Source organism: Hyperolius riggenbachi, chromosome 3, assembly GCF_040937935.1.
Source record: "Hyperolius riggenbachi isolate aHypRig1 chromosome 3, aHypRig1.pri, whole genome shotgun sequence".
Classification (NCBI taxonomy): domain Eukaryota; kingdom Metazoa; phylum Chordata; class Amphibia; order Anura; family Hyperoliidae; genus Hyperolius; species Hyperolius riggenbachi.
The window spans coordinates 241,987,300-242,007,574 of record NC_090648.1 but is presented as its reverse complement, the minus strand read 5'-3'; the positions used below and the strand labels follow the sequence as shown (position 1 = coordinate 242,007,574).

General features: G+C 45.8%; 1 protein-coding gene across 2 annotated transcripts in view; it reads right to left on the bottom strand.

Annotated features, from left to right (window-relative positions):
• ITIH2 (inter-alpha-trypsin inhibitor heavy chain 2) overlaps positions 1-20,275 on the bottom strand; it is an 88,374-nt gene that overhangs the window by 30,688 nt on the left and 37,411 nt on the right. For both annotated transcript variants that reach the window (XM_068276056.1, XM_068276055.1), the window contains exons 6-12: positions 15,238-15,400; positions 15,029-15,136; positions 13,467-13,592; positions 5,520-5,636; positions 4,606-4,774; positions 2,626-2,751; positions 1,946-2,127 (exon numbers count right to left, since the gene is read on the bottom strand). In XM_068276056.1, coding sequence (XP_068132157.1) covers positions 1,946-2,127; positions 2,626-2,751; positions 4,606-4,774; positions 5,520-5,636; positions 13,467-13,592; positions 15,029-15,136; positions 15,238-15,400 — 991 coding nt within the window. The remainder of the gene's footprint in view (positions 1-1,945; positions 2,128-2,625; positions 2,752-4,605; positions 4,775-5,519; positions 5,637-13,466; positions 13,593-15,028; positions 15,137-15,237; positions 15,401-20,275) is intronic.

Below are 20,275 nucleotides of genomic sequence, written 5' to 3'. Positions count from 1 at the left end.
TCAAAGCGCCAGAGCTGCAGCCACTAGGGCACGCTCTATAGGCAGTAGCAGTGTTAGGAAGACTTGCCTAAGGTCTCCTACAGAATAGGTGCTGGCTTACTGAACAGACAGAGCCGAGATTTGAACCCTGGTCTTCTGTGTCATGTCAGAGGCAGAGCCCTTAACCATTACACCATCCAGCCACTGCTTAAGGATTTGTAGCCAGGCATGGCCTTGCCTTTTGTGTTCAACAGTTGTCCAAAGAGAACTCCAGATTGCCAGGTAGATTCATCTCTCTCTCTCTCTCTCTCGCTCTCTCTCTCTAGTAGGGATGGTCACCGCATTCTGCGGAATTGTATTTTTGAGCATAAATGGATTGAGCATAAATGGTACATGCTAGGCTGGCTTCAGCATGTAGTGTTGGTGGTATAATGGATATGTTAGTTACCTACCATACACTGAGTCCTGGGTTCAATTCCAAGCCACGGTATGGACCAGGGAATAGGTAGAAGGGTGGAGGGAGGAGGGAGGTGAAGCCTACAAGAGGCTAATTAAAAACTCTCCCTAGCAGAATGTGTGTAGCAGCTGCCCCTTAACTAATTAGTATAGGCAGACGAGTGAGTCAAATGGCTCAAGGACCTTGCCTTTTATAAGGGGGGGGCTCCAGGAGTGAGTGCAGTCTGATTGGTAACAATGTGCCTGCTGACTGTGATGTAGAGGGTCAAAGTTCTGCTCAATAGAGCATTATGGGACGAATCGAACTTCCGGGAAAGTTCGCCTTTGGCAGGCGAACGCGAACCACCGAAGTTCGCCAGGAACCGGTCGCCGGCGAACCGTTCGGGACATCTGTAGCCTAAACTAGCTTTCTGTCAAAAACTGACTATGTATGCTGGTTTGTCACCTGCACCCCCTATGTATTGTTTAGTGCTGCATAATATGTTGGCTCTTTATAACATAAAGATCATTGCAGTGGCATCTCTAACACAAGGCTGCAGCTGCTCACAGCACCGGGTGTAGCCATGGCTAGGGGTGCCGCTGTGGTGCTCAGCCACTGTGTTCTTCCACCTGGGACCTTTTTCCATAGTTCTGGCAACATTCGGGAAAATGGCGGCAGTTCATGGGACTGTACTACTTCCTGCACTAGATGTAGCTCCCCTCTCCTTCCTGTCCTGTAGTCAATGTGTTTCCTTGCTCTCTAAACACAGCCTGCAGTGAGTGAATGTGCAGATCAGCCGGGTGAGTGGAGAGAATGATTTCAGTGCTGCAGCTGGGATATTAGCAGGGAGAGGTGGCAGGATGTGTTTGGTGCTTCAGACATTGCCTATCATTAGTAGCCATGTGCATTGGCTGCTGTAATACCAAAGTGCCCTGGACATTTGATTATTTCTCCTGATCAGAGTAATTAATAATGCTGGGCAGAAGCCAGTGATACATGTGCTGACAGCCAACTTCTGTAGTGAGCAGAGAAGCAAGCTCCAGGCAATTTACATTAGCTTGATTTTAGGCAATCTTATCTCTTTTCCCAGCTCCCCTTCCCACCCTTGTTATCTTCCCCCATGACCCTTTCCTCTTTTCAGAGAAGGAGTTTACAACCTCATGGTACCATAGTCATAGTCTGGTGTCCTACCATATTATTATTGTGTATTTATATAGCACTGACATTTTCTGCAGCACTGTATACTGTAGAGTGCAGCAACATGCTCAGCGCCTCAACCGGTCAACTCTACCATCAAATTTTTTTATTTTTTTTTGTGTGGTGTCTGTAAACGATGAGCACCAGGTATCAAATTCCCTAGGTACACCACTGGATCATAGTAATAGTAGTAATACTAATGATGTCTAAGCATATTACTCTGTCATTGTAAGCTGAATGTTTCATATGATTTACTAAACCCTGGTAAAAGTCTGCGTTCTGCAGTTTAACTGGGATTTGGTGAAATATAAGGGAAGTGTAAAGACTGAGAACCTTAAGCTGATCAGCTGTATCCTTGTTTCCAAATATCCTCTGAGCCAAGCCATGATTCTCCTGGGCAAGTCTTTCCAAGAAGTCATAGTCCACATCAAATCCAATGCCAAGTGAATGAAGGGAAAACTCATCCCGATTGTTGGACTTCACATTCTTTAGAATCTTGGACAGTTTCAGTTCCCCTGTAAGTACACAGATAAGACTATAAACATAGATGCATTACTGCGTAATCCACATTCAGTGCATGACTCTGAAAAGTCTATAATTAGGGAAAAAAAAGGTTTTTTAGCATTTTTAAGCCTTGCCTGGGTCATATCAGACCATTGTAAATGCTGCTGATAGGTTAGTTAATTAATGGTGGTATTATTGCAGTTTCATACATGTACACTATGCAATAATTTTCTGTTTTATAAAGCTAGGAAGCCCTAGATTTGTTAAAATAAATAAATAAACATGCTTGGGGAGTGTGTATACAACTACATGTACTCTTTAATGATCTACACACTGTAATTCATACACTTTATACGTTTTTTTCACAGATCAAAAGAGATAAGTATTACTATTGTTCAAAATCGCTAATTCTACTGTAGACAGTATTCTACATATAGTCTACTACAGCATATGTGCAGTCAAATGTATGTATCCTGTAGTGAGTGTATTGCTTTAGTTAATACACTTACCCACTGTGGGATCACCATCTGATACCAGTACAATCAAAGAAACGGAGTTTGGGTCCAACATTTTTTGGTTATTGGCTTCTTTCAGTATGAAGATTGCTCGGAGAAGGGCTTCATTGATGTTGGTACCTGTTAAAATAGTTTCATAACTGTTTATAATATATACTGTCTTATATTTCAGATCATCAAATCACCCAACTAAATTTAGCTAAGCAGATTGCCAGAATATTTTTTTCTAAGCATCTCCTCAAGGCACCCCTACACAACCTTCATATAGACCCCACTTCCTGCAGGCTAGTGACTGGTCTGTACTGCCTCGGCACGTGGTCACTCATGGTGCCAGTTGCCATACAGTCGCAATGCGCTTGTACCATGTGCATTGCTCTGTAGCCCACAGCTCGGCTCGCAGTGCTACTCCATATTACAATAGAAACATGATGCGACACATAGCCAGTGGCTATACTTTCATCTACTGGTAATAAACAGGTTTAGAATTTGAATTATAGATACAATTAGAAAGGATTGTCTATTAGAGAAATCATGGATTAAAAACATACCGGATTTTCCAGCGTATAAAACGACTGGGCGTAAAAGACGAACGCCAACTTTTCCAGTTAAAATATACATTTTGGGATATACTCACCGTATAAGACTACCCCTCTTGACTGTTGGAAATTTGCATACTGTACTGTATGTACTGGTGCTATACTGTATAAACAGGTACAGATACTGGTGCTGTACTGTATGTGGCATCTAGTATACAACAGCCAGGCAATCACGGCAAGCGATGTTCCTTACCAGTGATTGGTTGGGTGGTTGTATTCAAAGCCTGCTTAGATTGGTCAGCTATCCCTGTCTCCAAGACTATCAGAGCGGTAGCAAAAACACGCCTCTTTCTCCCATCTGGCCCGCCCTTGTATACTATTACCTCCTTTTCTGCCTCTCAGATCTCACACATGCGCGCCTGCCCCACTTCACGGCAGTCCTCATGAATGAGATCTGAGAGGCAGAGATATGTATGATAATAGGATACAAGGCTGGGCCAGATGGGTGAAAGAGGCATGTTTTTCTGAGCACAGCACCACTCTCTCTCTTTTTTCCATACCCCGGGCCTCCCGGACGCCTGCAGCTTGCTCCACCTTTCACTTACACCTCCCCAGTGAGGTGCCCCCTCACCTCGTCATCGGGACCGTGTTATGTCACTTCTTTCCAGGAATCCTGGTGAGCGAATTTTCTTCTACCATACCTGTACAGCACCGCCCTTGCTGCTTTCATACGGTCGCCACATATGGTGGGGATGTGGCCTTGGATGTTTTTGAGCTCCCCCCACCAAATGCAGCAACCGCAGATTTTCCAGTCCGGCTTGGAGGTTTCAGCACCCACCTTTAAAGACCTGGCATATATGACAACCCATGACTTTTGAGAAGATTTTCCTGGGCTAAAACGTAGTCTTATCCGCAAGAAAATACAGTATGTATTTGATCATATGACATTCATATCTCTGTCTAGTCTTAATTACTTAATTATTTCTGTGTAAGTAAAACAGGAAGTGATCCTGACAGTGAGAGTCATATTGCACGATCAAATGCATCATATCCATCTCCATGGTGTTTTTTTATAGGCAATCATTTGTATTATGGGTATTACACTATGGCTGCACTGTGGTTAAAAATGTAGTCTTACAGCTCTAGACCCTTGGGTTCAAATCTCACAAATGATAAATATGCCGAGACTTTGTATGTTCTTTGTTACCGTTGATTCTGCCTACTGATCGGTTAACTGGCTTTCCCTTAACTGATCTTATAAAGTGGTAGATATATTAGAGTGTAATGAGCCCTTTTTAAGGAACAGTGAGTGAAGTGATTTGTTCACTGTACTCTGTAAAGCACTCTTTAATGCATTAGTGTTATAATAATATACTAAATACATCAGTGGTGATTTACTTATTACAGCAGTCAGTTTTTCATTTGTAGTGTAATTTACCTCCAATAGCTTGTATTTTCTGGACATAGTCCTTAGCACTATCCTTTTCGATAGCCGATGCATAAACCAGCTCATCCTTCCAGCATCGAACATTGTGATTAAAATCAACAATGCCAAATTGGTCGTCTTCTCTGAGATCACTCAATATAGCTTTCATGGCTTCAACAGTCTGAAAAATAAAGCATGCATTAGTATACCAAAATGAGAGGTGAACGCCACCCATATTAAATATTTTTGGTTTGGGTCAACCTCAGTGCATTGATTCACTCACTGGTCACTTTTTCCTAAATAAATACTTGCTGAGGAGAATTCATAGAGAAGATTGTGACTGATTCAAGTGAAAATCAGAAGTCTCTTATTGGCTTATTGTGTTCATGTGGCTGGCTATCTGGCTTCTGCTTAATGCCATAAACCACATATTAAACAGAAGTGATTCATCATGATCACATGACTGTGACCAGCTAATCAGAGGCCCACAAACTGGTCAGCTAATAAAGCTAAAGCATGCTTCTCTGTGAATTTTCGTCCAGTAGAACTTTTGAAGGAGAAATTGATCTTCTCTTCTCATTGTTGTCTTCAGGGATGTGGAGTCAAAGTCAAGGAGTCAGAGTCTGAGCAATGGTACATTTAACGCAACTCGCATAGCGTGCTTAGATTAAATAGCACAACTCGGTTTGCCTAGGTAACTCACCCCTTTTTGAAATGAAACCCTGAAATATAGAGAAGACCCTTTGTACTATGAATATAATCTAAAACTTGAAAGCTATTCAGTTGCAGTCATTTCTTTTTATTTAGATGTAGACTACTAAAGTAGTAGATACAAAAATAAATAACTGGTACTCTAGAAATACATACAGTAAGGTATACACAAAGAAATACCACATTTTGTTATGTTATAGGCATGCAGCACTCACCTGTTTCATCTTAATTCCCCACATGGAACCACTGACATCAATAACAAATAGGATATTCTTTGGAAGTGGAGGCTGGTTTTCAGGAGCAAAGAAGTGAACAAAGTATCCATTGAATATCTGATGAAGACAGATAATATGAAAATGGAGTTAGAATGTTCCTCAATGAATTTATATGGTTTGTGTTTCTGAAGCTACCACATTAACCACTTAAAGGGACTCCGAGCTCATAAAAAAATGAAAGTTGTACTCACCTGGGGCTTTCTCCAGCCCAGTGCTGGTCGGGAGGTCTCACGACGGCGTCCTGGCTCTTCTCCTTCTCCCCGCTCCGGAATGGCTGACAGGCCGCAGCCCGGGCAACACTCAGCAGAGTGTCGGGCTGCTCCTTCCGCATATGACGCGGATTACGTCACACGCCTGCCGCCTCGCGTCATCACGGCGGCCGGCGTGGCAGTACGGCGCATGCGCGCTTTAATCGCGCATGCGCAGTACTTTCACGCCGGCCGCCGTGATGACGCGAGGCGGCAGGCGTGTGACGTAATCCGCGTCATATGCGGAAGGAGCAGCCCGACACTCTGCTGAGTGTCGCCCGGGCTGCGACCTGTCAGCCATTCCGGAGCGGGGAGAAGGAGAAGAGCCAGGACGCCGTCGTGGGACCTCCCGACCAGCACTGGGCTGGAGAAAGCCCCAGGTGAGTACAACTCATTTTTTTTATGAGCTCGGAGTCACTTTAAGGACCACGGTCTTAAATTCTCATTCAAAGTCTCCGCCCCACTACCTGCAACCTGGATCCAGGCCCAACTGGATCCTTAAAGGAATACTGTAGGGGGGTCGGGGGAAAATGAGTTGAACTTACCCGTGGCTTGTAATGATCCCCCGCAGACATCCTGTGCCCGCGCAGCCACTCACCGATGCTCCGGCCCCGCCTCTGGCTCACTTCTGGAATTTCCGACTTTAAAGTCAGAAAACCCCTGCGCCTGCGTTGCCGTGTCCTCGTTCCCGCTGATGTCACCAGGAGTGTATAGCACAAGCCCAGTATGGTCTGTGCCTGCGCAGTACGCTCCTGGTGACATCAGGGGAAGCGAGGACACGGCAACGCATGCGCAGGGGTTTTCTGACTTTAAAGTCAGAAATTACAGAAGTGAACCGGAGGCGGGGCCGGAGCATCGGTGAGTGGCTGCGCGGGCACAGGATGTCTGCGGGGGACCATTACAAGCCACGGGTAAGTTCAACTCATTTTCCCCCGACCCCCCTACAGTATCCCTTTAATGCAGTGCCCAGAGCTGATGAGGCCAGCACTTCACAAAATCACTCAGTGCTCCTTGCAAAGTGGACTTTTCCCAGAAGAACTAAAGAAAGCAATCATAAAACCCCTCTTGAAGAAACCATCACTAGATCCTGATTCTGTAACCAACTACAGACCTATGGCGAACTTACCATTCCTATCAAAAGTTATCGAGAAAGCAGTCGCCAACCAGCTAGAAGCCAGGCTTACAGATAACAACATTTTTGATACTTTTCAGTCAGGATTCAGGAAAAGGCACAGCACTGAAACGGCATTAGTCCGAGTAATGAATGATCTACTTACTGCAAGGGACAAGGGTGATTGCTCAATTCTGATTCTTCTTGACTTGTCTGCAGCATTTGATACTGTGGATCATGAAATACTAATCCAGCGACTGAAGAATTACTGTGGCCTAAGGGGTACTGTTCTTAGCTGGTTTCAGACCTTCCTATCTGGCAGGACACAGCAAGTATGTCTGGGCACACACTACTCTAATCCAGTGCCACTTGCCTATGGAGTTCCACAGGGTTCTGTACTATCACCATTACTCTTTGCAGTCTACATGCTCCCACTGGGCAAAATAATCCAGAACTATGGCGTAGGATACCATTGTTATGCAGATGACACACAACTGTATCTGTCCTTCAAGCCTGGCACCCAAGACCCATCAGCATCCATAAATGCGTGTCTAGTGGATTTACAAAATTGGATGAACACCAGCTGGCTGGGGCTGAACTCTGACAAAACACCTTATCCCAGCTGAAGACCTACCTGCCCTGGTTCATGCATTTGTATCCTCCCGCCTAGACTACTGCAATGCCCTGTTAATCGGATCTACAGAAAAGGTTCTGCGCCCCTTACAGCTAGTACAGAATGCTGCAGCCAGACTCCTAGCCAATGCCCCCCGCAGCTCACACATCACCCCAGTACTGCAAACTCTTCACTGGTTGCCAGTAAAATGGAGAATCAATTTTAAGATCTGCCTGCTGACATTCAAGGCTCTACACCACATGGGACCCAAATACATAGCGGATCTATTGGAACTTTATGCCCCTCCACGCACCCTCCGCTTTGCCAACAAGATGAAGGATTCCCAGGATACACTTAACATTTGTAGCTCGGGCCTTTTCTTATGCAGCCCATACTCTATGGAACTCACTTTCACAATCAGTACGAGAGGCTCCCTCTCTGGACAGCTTTAAAAAAAAAAGGCTAAAAACTCACCTCTTTTCCCTAGCCTTTGAGACTGCATAATGCAGGGTCACAGCGCTTTGAGTCCCCAGGGAGAAAAGCGCTATATAAATATTATTGTTATTGTTGTGGTTGTTAACCCCCCCCCCCCCCCCCCCAGGGATCAGGCTATTTTTTACAATTAAGGCCATTGCAGCTTTAAGGGCTCATTGCAGTGCCGCACAACTCAGCACACAAGTGACCCCCCCTTTCTGCCCACCAACAGAGCTTTCTGTTGGTGGGCTATGATTGCTCCCAGGATGTTATTTATATTTTTTAATACATTTTTTTTTAATAATAAATATGCCTTTTTTTTTAATCCCTCCCTCCCCCCACCAGCCAATCAGCGTGATCGGCTGTCATAGGCTTCAGCCTATGACAGTGGATCACTTCCCTGCCACCGAGGGGGACAGCTGTGTCACACGGCTGTCCCTAGTACATCGCTGCTGTAGATCTCAGCACTTTACAGATGAAATAGACGGCGCCGTCTAACAATGTCCTAGCGGTGATTACCGCTGGGAGACTGATGACAGAGCAGAGTTTCGTCATTCAAGCGGGATCTCCTATAAAACCCCGCCCCCAGGACTTCACGCCATTTGGCAGGGAGTGGTCCTGGGGCTGCTGCCGCGTTCACGCCAATCGCCGTGGAGCAGTCGGCAAGCGGTTAATATACTGAAATTAAGGGGTTGATTCAACAAGCATACTGTATGAATTATTTTTCCATACCTACTTCTCACCTTATCTATAAATATTTTTTCAAACACGAGGAAAAAAAGTGTCTCTGACTTAACCACTTGCCGACCGCGCACTCATAACGCGCGTCGGCAAAGTGGCAGCTGCAGGACCAGCGACGCAGTATTGCGTCGCCAGCTGCAGGCTGATTAATCAGGAAGCAGCCGCTCGTGCGAGCGGCTGCTTCCTGTCAATTCACGGCGGGGGGCTCCGTGAATAGCCTGCGGGCCGCCGATGGCGGCTCGCAGGCTAAATGTAAACACAAGCGGAAATAATCCGCTTTGTTTACATTTGTACGGCGCTGCTGCGCAGCAGCGCCGTAAGGCAGATCGGCGATCCCCGGCCAATCAGCGGCCGGGGATCGCCGCCATGTGACAGGGGACGTCCCGTCACTGGCTGCACAGGACGGATAGCGTCCTGTGCAGCCCGGATCTCCAGGGGGGGCCAGGTAGGAGAGGGAGTGGGAGGATTTCGCCGCGGAGGGGGGCTTTGAGGTGCCCCCCCCCGCAACACCCGCAGGCAGGAGCGATCAGACCCCCCCAGCACATCATCCCCCTAGTGGGGAAAAAAGGGGGGCGATCTGGTCGCTCTGCCTGCACGCTGATCTGTGCTGGGGGCTGCAGAGCCCACCCAGCACAGATCAGCTACAACAGCGCTGGTCGTTAAGGGGGGGGGGTAAAGGGTGGGTCCTCAAGTGGTTAAAGGATATCCGAGGTGAAAATAAACTGATGAGAAAAACAATTGTATCTATCCTCCTTCTCCTAAAAATGACTTTTTTTAAGCTATCCCACAGTTTTATTTTATGCTAGCATCACACATGAAAAACAGGAAAAATCTTTGAGAATCTGCAAGAAACATATAGCTACCCTAGAAAGGACTTGCTTTGTCCATAAAGGGATGCTTAAGACTGAAAAAAATTGAGGAGTTTTACTCACCTGAGGCTTCTTCTTCCAGCCCCCTGCAGCTGTCCTGTGCCCACGCAATCTCGCTCGGATCCTCCTGTCCCCGCTGGCAGCTACTTTCACTTTCGGCGACAGGCCTGGTCACACATCTGCTTTTTCACATTCCTGTCTGCAATAGCGCCCTCTATGCTGCTATTGCTGTCAGGAACGTGAAAAAGCAGTCGAGACTGCGTGGGCACAGGACAGCTGCAGGGGGCTGGAAGAAGCCCCAGGTGATTAAAACGATTTTTTTTCTCAGACTTAAGTGTCCCTTTAAGGCAGGGAACACACTTGACTGTTTTTGTGCACATTTTCTGCATAGAAAATCTGAGAACTCATATCAATCAATAGGCTAGCTCACACTTAATGCATTTTTCAAATGCAGAAAAAAAACAGTCGTCCTGCAGGACAATTCTGCACAATTTGTTAGTTTTCTCTATCAATTACATTAGCTACTGGGAAAAAACACATTTGTTTTTCTCCATGCAAACACACATGGGGCTTGAGTCACAAAGCCGTGCTAACTGTTAGCACGCTGGCGAAAAAGCCCATTATCACACCTAAACTTAGTTTAGGCGTGATAAAATAAACTCGCGTGCAAAGTTTTGCGCGTAAAGTTTTACGCGTGCAAAGTTTTACGTGCGCAATGCCATTAAACCCTATGTGATGATCTCCAAGGAGAAAAACTTTGGAGAAAAAGTCAATTGGATCGGGCCATTGTGTTGCCTTTTGTTTTTTTTGTTTTTTTTGCCATCGGCTAATCCCACCACATGTCAAAAATAACACCCATGGGGCTGCAAATGCTGACTGGCTGCCAAAAGGCTGCACTGCTGGACAAGTGTGCAGTTCAGCCTCCCATGTGAAAAGGGCATATCTAAACTTTAAAGTAGTGAGCAAAAAAAGGATTACAGGTAGGCTCCACCAGTGTACGGAGAGGCAGATGTTTGTTTTAGAACTAAAATTAAAAGCAAGTCCTGTACACAGTACTCTGCAACAGAGCACACAGTGTTTTCCGCACACCATGCATGTTTTTTTTCACAGAAGCGAATATAATTGATAAGGAAAATGCATAGTGCTTCACTGATGTCAGTTTTCTTTTTCAGCAAGTGAAAAACACATTCAAGAGTGAACTAGCCCATTGATTAACATGATTTCTCAGTTTCTGCAGGAAATCAGGCAAGTGTGAGTGTTTTAGTTCCAGAATAGCTGTGAACCGCACCCTGCCTGTGAGTTATGTATTTTTTAATTTATGGTGTATTTATACACTGTTTTCACCCATGCCAAAAGCTGAATGGGTGGAGCAACAGAGAAATTATCTTTTACTAGCTGATGTTGCACGGGTATGTATTTGGCTGGAGTTGGCTCTGCCCACTTTTTCTAACCCTAACACACAATTACTCAATTACCTAGTTTCTGAGCTTTATGGTCTTTGGCATCAATAATTTGCATTGAAATAAAACACATCTGATGCTATTTGTGGCTCCACCACCTTTTCTGAATTCGAACCCCAGTCACCCAATGACCAACTGTACCAGATTTGAGGCTTGTGCCATTAACAGCTCAAGAATGGCAGCAATTAAATATTCCCCTTGAAAATCAATAGGTGAATTTTGATTGGCTTTGTAGGCTCCACCCACTTTTCTGAATATTAACCCCTGTCACCCAGTGACCAACTGTGCAAAGTTTGAGAACCCTGCCATTAACAGTGTAAGAATGGCTGCAGTTTACATCCCAGTGAAATTTGTATTTGTCTCCACCCACTGATGACCCGGCGTTGCCCAGGTATGTATTTGGCAGGTATTGACTGTGCCAACCTTTTCTAATCCTAACACACAATTACTCAATGACCACGTTTGTGAGCTCTGCGATCTTTGGCATAAATAATTTGCACTGAAATGAAACAAATCCGATTAGCTGTTTGTCGCTCCACCCCTTTTCTGAATTTTAACCCCAGTCACCTAATGACCAACTGTACCAGGTTTGAGGCTTGTGCCATTAACAGTGCAAGAATGGCAGCAATTAAATATTCCCCTTGACAATCAATAGGTGAATTTTGATTGGCTTTTGTAGGCTCCACCCACTTTTCTGAACATTAATTCCAGTCAACCAGTGACCAACTGTGCAAAGTTTGAGAACCCTACCATTAACAGTGTAAGAATGGCTGCAGTTTACATTTTCCCAGTGACATTTGTATTTGTCTCTGCCCACTTTTTGGTTATGGGTATAAAAAGTATTGTATAAGTAATTCCAGTTTATGTACTATGTGTGTGCCAAATTTCATTCAAATCTGTCCAGCCTTTGTTGCATGAACAACATCTAAACTTTCGCATTTATAATATTAGTAAGATTTAAAGAGACTCTGAAAATTCATCTTTTTATTTAACAATCCCCTTCTACACTATCACCCCATCTAAAATGCCGCTATCCCGCGGCAGAACGCTGTGTTTAACACCCCCAAACACCTGGGGGAAAAAATCCACAACATTCCTGGATTTTGTGGATTTTGCTGCCCGGGGAGGCAGAGCTTTGAGCTGTAGCTCTGCCTCCATTCGCATCAATCAGCACTAATCGACCATACTATCCTATCATTTTTGTTCCCCTAAATATAAATAAGTTTTGTAGATCTAGAGGGTTCTCTGCAAATAATATGTATTCCAATATGTATTCTAGGCCAGTGTGATCATACATGACAGGCATTTGATACTACTGCTACTACTGCAATGCCCTTTATGCTGGCCTCCCCAAAAAAGACCTGCGTCGCCTGCAATTAAGTGCAGAATGCTGCTGCCAGATTGCTAACTAACCAGCCTCGCCACTGTCACATTACACCGATCCTTCGCTCACTGCACTGGCTACCAGTAGAATGGAGAATACTCTTCAAGATTGGACTGCTGACATTCAAATCCCTGCACAATCTGGGCCCTGGATACATAAAGGACTTGCTGAAGCTGCACCACACCTCTCACAACCTCAGATCAGCAAGTTCAATAAACTTGGTCACTCCCAGAGTGCACCTCAAAAAATCTGGAGACAGAGCCTTCTGTCATGCTGCTCCTACTCTTTGGAACTCCCTGCCACACCCAGTAAAGACAGCACCATCCCTGGAGCTTTTCAAATCCAGACTGAAAAGCCACCTGTTTAGCCTGGCATTTCCGGACTTCTAAAATTCTTCCTCTGTACCACGATGGTCTGAGCCATGCTTATGCACTTTGAGTCCTACGGGAGAAAAGCGCTTTACAAATGTTATTTGTTGTTGTTGACACTAAAAGGTTATAGAGATGACCGGGTTTATAATCTCAGTTTAAGCCTCCTTGCAACGCTGGATTCCCAGTTCGAATCCCAGCCAGGACAATATCTGCAAGGAGTTTGTATGTTCTCCCCATGTCTGCATGGGGTTTCTCTGGGCACTCCGGTTTCCTCCCACTTCCCAAAAACATACAGATAAGTTAATTGGCTTCCCCCTAAATTGGCCCCAGACTATGATACATACAATACACGATGCATACATAGACATATGACTGTGGTAGGGATTAGATTGTGAGCCCCTCTGAGGGGTAGTTAAGTAACAAGACAATATACTCTGTGCAGTGCTGCGGAAGAGGTCAGTGCTATATAAATGCTAAATAAGTGTAGGAAAAAACATTGATAATATTAATGATAGGAGTAAAAAAAAAAGTGCGTCGATTCAATACTTTATCAAAGACTAACCTTCCTGCATGCCTTACTCTAAAAACAGTTGCCTCTATTTTCTGCAGTGATTACCTGGAGTTGGCTGGATTTGTCCCTGTTAACATCATATTTCACACTAAGTCTTCCATCCACTGCAGTAGTGAGGCATGCAGGGCACTCACGTTGCTCATCCACTGTTGGTTTGAAAGATATGTGAGCCTGGAGAAAGACAAAATATAATATTAAAAAAATATATATATTCACTGATGGACCACCGTGTTGACCATCTGTTCTTCTTAGACTATGTGCATTTTTGCCGCAGTAACTTAAAATAAAATATAATTTTTGCTGAAAAGAGAACTTGCTTCAATTCAACTCTACATATTACAAGATTTACATCTAACATTATTTCAGCATCCTTAGGCATGGAACCCACTATCAGAATATTACTAAGCCACTTCCAAGCGCTTGTGACTTGAAAAGCTCGTGCTAATGTGTGTGATCCCACTAGAGGGATGTGATTTTATAAAAATCCCCCATAGCATTGCATTAGCAAGAGTTTTTCAAGTCACTAGTGCTTAGAACATTTTCTTAACAATGAGGGGATCAGAAAACTGGAGCCAGTTAGTGTACCTTTGACACTTTTCACCAATTAGAAAGATGCTACCTGTATCGCAGGGATGGACGAACAGCCATAGCCCATGTAGCTGTCTGGCAGTCGAGTGGTCGCACATTGCATGTGCAAGATGGAGCTATCTGGCTACAAATACTTGAGGGGGGTGAAGAGGGAGACTTTGCAAACTTACAACCATATCGGTTGGTTTGCTGATAATCTGCAACCTCTGGTCTGTAAGTACTTACTACCACAGCTTGAAGCATTATTGAGGTCGGATGGCTGATATGTTTGTTTGTCTTTGCCATGCAATGTTGATCAGTCATAGATGAACTTTCATTAAACCCACATTGGCTCAGTTGAGTTCTTAGTTGCATTTTTATGAATGATAAAGGTTGACACCTGGGTTAGAAATACATCTCATTGGTTTCTTATTGGTTATGGGGTTTATGTAATTTAAGTTATGATTGTGGTCTTAGAATTTTGTGATTGTTTAAATAAAAATACCACTATTAGCTCTATATAATTTTTTTTTAATTTATGAACCCAGAAAATAACAGTTGTTGGCTTTTATCTGCCATGCACAATATTCTGTCTACTTCTTGTCATGTGACCACAGGATGCCAGTAATTGTTCAGCAGCATTAACTCGATTCCTCCAACTCATAGGAGAGGGGAGTTTAATTGTACTACAACAAAGGGATTGGGAACCTTGTAAGAAGATCTGATAAATATTTAAATAAAGTAGGCAATTGTTTCAAGAAATTATCAGTAGATACAGTGTCTAAAATAAAAAATTGATTACCGGTAATTAAAAATGGACGTTAATTTCCAGATGCCCCTGCTATATAATTATAAAATACTAACTTGAGCATATATAGATGTTTTCTGAATATATTCTGAGACATTTGTGTCCCTGCAAATGTTAAAACTATCCCAGCAGGTTTTCTGCAGCCAGCTCCCAAAGCATTGTGACAATGGGGCCTATTTGCTCATTAAAACGTCACTAAACCTAAATAAAACTGGAGAAATTTGGTCATTACCTTCTTATCACTTTTGTCAACTTTGATGAGGTTAGCAAATTTATCTGCAACCGTTTTCACCGGAGTAACCGTGCCGATACCCTCTGGCTCTAAAATGTGGATATCTACCTGGAAATAAAAAGAGTGGCAGAAATACAAGACACGTTAATTTTAACTTCTCCTTAATACCTTGGTAAATTGAAACAGCTAATTTTAAACTGTGGTCTTACGTTAAAGTGTTTTGCTAGTCTTCCTGGCTGGAGATAGAGAACGTGTTCATAAACTCCAAGTTTCCTTTGAAGCGCTTCTTGATAATGAATTTCAAACTGGACTTTGGTTCCTCCCGGTACATGTAAATCGGCTTTAAAGTTTTCCATATCAAGAGAATTGGTTCTGTCGAGAATAGTAAGTGAGAATGACATTGTTAACTGTAAGTTGAGGAGGTTTTTTGTCGAAAACCATATTCTATTACTATTCAGAGTTTACACCTACCGTGTAAGCTACAGATGTTACCGATGGAAGAGGGGCTGAAAATGCAATGGAAGTGGTGCTGTTTCACATGGACAAGGAGCAACAAGAAAGTTGGCCTGTGGCCATAAAAAGTATACATATGGCCTTGAGGTTACCACAGGAGGACATTAAGCACTTCGCTTGGAAGGGATTAAGAACTATAGTCAATTTATTTTAATGTATTTTAATTTTACTTTTTGGCCACAAGATGGCACTATAAACTAGTGTTTGATTACTTTTTTATGAGAGCATTTACTTTCATTTTTATGAATGAACATGGCTCCTGACTGGAGTCATGTTCATTCATGCGCTTTGAGTCCTATGGGAGAAAAGCGCTTTACAAATGTTATTGTATTGTATTATTGTATTGTATAACAGGCACTAAGGGTGCTCGGATGTGCCTCATCCACGAATTCGGCAATCCGTGTGGTTGCAAAAAAAAATCCGCATTCGGCCCCGCCGCATGCGGATTTTTGTCCGCAGTCCACGCAACCACGCGGATTTTCTGCCGTGAATGGCGTAATCACGCGTGGATTCCCGCCCGGAGGCGGAATTTCTTTTAACGTTAATAACAAAGCCCCCATACATGCTACAATCCCCCAAATTGCATGGATTATCGAGGTGATAAGGGGCAACATAACCTCAACATAAAAAATTCCCAACATTTTTTTTTTTTAATGGCTTTTAAAGACAAATCACCACTGTAAATGGGGCTATTAATTGGTAATGCGTGGTTTTAAAAAGGGATATACGCGTTAAGCAATCAAAGAGGTGAAGGCGAGTTCCAATGGCACTTGGCGGCGAAGGTACCGCTGGAGGAGGATGAGTGGCTGACGCCAAAAAGGCCCCAGAGAGGTTTTTGTAATTTTTTTTTTTTTTTTTTTGCAGCAATTAGCAATGACTTCGCAGCAGAGTTGTCAGTGGACACAGGCAGTGTGAACGCAGAGTGCAGTGGTGGTAGCGAATGAGTCAGGAGAAGGACTATGTGGGCAGTCAGTTCAGCAGCACAGAAGGACCACGGCAACATACTGGTAGTAGTAGTAGCAGCACAGCGTCATAGTGCTGGCCAAAAAATTAAATGCACCCGGTGACCCGGGCAGTGTGAACGCAGACAGAGTACATTGGTGGAAGCGAGTGAGTCAGGAGTAGGAGGACAATGCGGGCGGTCAATTCAGCAGCACAGAAGGACCATGGCAACATACTGGTGGTAGTAGTAGCAGCACAGCGTCATAGTGCTGGCCAAAAAATTAAATGCACCCGGTGACCCGGGCAGTGTGAACACAGAGTGCAGCAGTGGGAAGCGACTGAGTCAGGAGGAGGAGGACAATGCAGGCGGTCAGTTCAGCAGCAGCAGCACAGAAGGACCATGCCAACATACTGGTGGTAGTAGTAGTAGCACAGTGTCATAGTGCTGGCCAAAAAATTAAATGCACCCGGTGACCCGGGCAGTGATAACGCAGACAGAGTGCATTGGTGGTACCGTGGTAGCGACTGAGTCAGGAGGAGGAGGAGGACAAAGCGGGCGTTCAGTTCAGCAGCAGCAGCAGCACAGAAGGACCATGGCAACATACTGGTGGTAGTAGTAGCAGCACAGCGTCATAGTGCTGGCCAAAAAATTAAATGCACCCAGTGACCCGGGCAGTGTGAACGCAGAGTGCAGCAGCGGGAAGCGACTGAGTCAGGAGGAGGAGGACAATGCGGGCGGTCAGTTCAGCAGCAGCAGCACAGAAGGACCATGCCAACATACTGGTGGTAGTAGTAGTAGCACAGTGTCATAGTAAAACAACACTAGGTTCTGTGCGCAGCTCCACATACACAACTTTCAGTCCTCAAAAATGCTGCCGATCTAAATTGATGCCCAATGTCAATTTGCAAAAGTCTAACAGATTCTCTGATGATCAGCGCAGTATAATTCCCAATCTGTTCACAGCAATCAAAAATTCTTCTTAATCCACCACCACACCGCTTGTGAGGTCACTCACAAGCTCTTTGGATCATATTAAATGATCATATGCGTGTAGTCAGAAATACCAGCCCGCCTGGTCATATATGGGCTCTTCTCACTTGCTTCCACAAATCCAGCACCACATAACTGTGTATCAATCCTCACTGCCATGGCCGAGTATAATCCACCATTACCAGGCTCGGGGCTCTGGCTGCGGCTGGCATCAGTCCCGGGCGCTCGGCTTACACCGGCCACACAGTGTCATAGTGCTGGCCAAAAAATTAAATGCACCCGGTGACCCGGGCAGTGATAACGCAGACAGAGTGCATTGGTGGTACTGTGGTAGCGACTGAGTCAGGAGGAGGAGGAGGACAAAGCGGGCGTTCAGTTCAGCAGCAGCAGCACAGAAGGACCATGGCAACATACTGGTGGTAGTAGTAGCAGCACAGCGTCATAGTGCTGGCCAAAAAATTAAATGCACCGGTGACCCGGGCAGTGTGAACGCAGACAGAGTACATTGGTGGAAGCGACTGAGTCAGGAGGAGGAGGACAATGCGGGCGGTCAGTTCAGCAGCCCAGAAGGGGCTCTGGCTGCGGCTGGCATCAGTCCCGGGCGCTCGGCACACACCGGCCACACAGTGTCATAGTGCTGGCCAAAAAATTAAATGCACCCGGTGACCCGGGCAGTGATAACGCAGACAGAGTGCATTGGTGGTACTGTGGTAGCGACTGAGTCAGGAGGAGGAGGAGGACAAAGCGGGCGTTCAGTTCAGCAGCAGCAGCACAGAAGGACCATGGCAACATACTGGTGGTAGTAGTAGTAGCACAGCGTCATAGTGCTGGCCAAAAAATTAAATGCACCCAGTGATCCGGGCAGTGTGAACGCAGAGTGTAGTAGCGACTGAGTCAGGAGGACAAAGCGGGCGGTCAGTTCAGCAGCTCAGAAGGAGGACCATGGCAACTTACTGGTAGTAGTACCATAACACCAAAAAATTAACCAAGGTAGGCACTAGGCAGGTAGTAACTGTCTTTATAAAGGCAGGCATAGTTAACAACAGCACATGCAGCAGCCACTTCATGTCCCCCTGTGTCCGACAATAGGGGCCAGGAACTCACCTTCCACCCAAGCCTGGTTGATTTTCAGGAAGGTGAGTTTGTCCACAGAGGCGTGGGAGAGCCGAGAGCGCTTCTCTGTGACCACGCCACCGGCCGCACTAAAGCATCTCTCTGAGAGGACACTGGAAGGAGGGCAGGATAGGAGTTCCAGGGCGTACTGGGAAAGCTCGCTCCAGATGTCCAGTCTCTTGACCCAGTACTCCAAGGGGTCCACGGGGCTGTCGGTGTCATTGAGCCCGCTGGATGACCCCATATAGTCAGACACCATGGTGGTCAGTCGTTGCTTGTGCTGGTTGGTGGTGGATGCTGTGGCGGGCACCTCTGTTCTGGGCTGCTGCACTGCATACAGGCTCTTGCTTAGGCTCTTCAGGTCTCCGGGGCGCCAGTTGCTGCTGCTGGTGCTGGTGGTTGTTGTTGTGCTGCTAGTGGCAATGGCAGGCACCTCTTGCTGGCTTGGCAGAGCAGTTACAGTGGTGGTGGAAGGCTGGGGGAATGCTTCCAGTAGTCTGCACACAAGGGCATCCTTCAACTCCCTTGTGCGTTGCTCGGTGGTGGATGGCGTCATGAAGTCTCCCAGCTTCCCCTTCAGACGGGGATCAAGCATCAAGGTAATCCAGATGTCCCCCTTGAACGCATCTGGATCACCCGGGGGGCCCTGCGAAGGCAGCGCAACATGTGCACAGCCATGGGAAACAAGTGGGCCCTGCCAGCAAGATCTTCCTCGTCCTCGCCATTGTCCCATAACGCATGCCTGTCCTCTTCCTGTGCCATGTCGTTGTCCTCCTCAAACCGCCTTCCACGTACAACACCTGCTGCACTCTGCTCCTCCTCCTCCTCCTCATTCAGGTTAGGGACCTCCAACTCTTCCACTACCTGCTGTGAGCCCTCCTCTGAGCTGGACTGTGCTGCCATCTGCTCCTGTTCTTCCAACTGCCTCAGGGCTTCATCCCCATGCTCAATTAAATTGTCCATTGCCTGCTCCAGTAGACAAACCAAGGGCACCCACTGGCACACAGAGGCCCGCTCCTCACTGACCATCTTGGTTGCCTCCAGGAAGGGACTCAGCACCAGGCATACTTGCTGCATCAGTGTCCACTGAGTGGCAGTAATCATGGGGACTTGCTGGTTGCTGGGGACACTTGGGTCTAGCATGTAGGCCCTAAGAGCTGGTAGCAGCAAATGTGAACGGGGTACAGCGCTGGAACAACTCCCCAAGAGAGGAACAGGAGATAGACTTAGTTTGGACAATTCAGTGCAATATGCTACATAGTGTCACATAGCGCAAGCGATACCCATATGATGCAGGGATATATGCATCTGCGGAAGATGGCGGCGCTATATAAATACTAAATAATAATATTTTGCCTCACCAGGATTGCACTTTTATTTAGCTTTCCTGTATGACAAGAAGACACAGCCAGCAGCACTAGGGGAAGAGGGAAACAAAGGTGAATGAAGGAGGCTGGTGCACACCAAGAGTGCTTCTGAGCGTTTTTCAAATCAACAGTGATTTGAAAAGCGCTTGGCTAATGTTACCCTCAGGGCCGGCCCGCCCATGAGGCGGGGTGAAACGTTTGCCTCAGGCGGCGCTTCTGAGGGGGCGGCACCCGCCCGTCCGTGGGTGTGGAGTGCCGCCCGAGCTGGAGGTAATAGCGGGCAGGAAGGGGGTATTGGGGCTAGCGGCGGGGAGGGGGGTC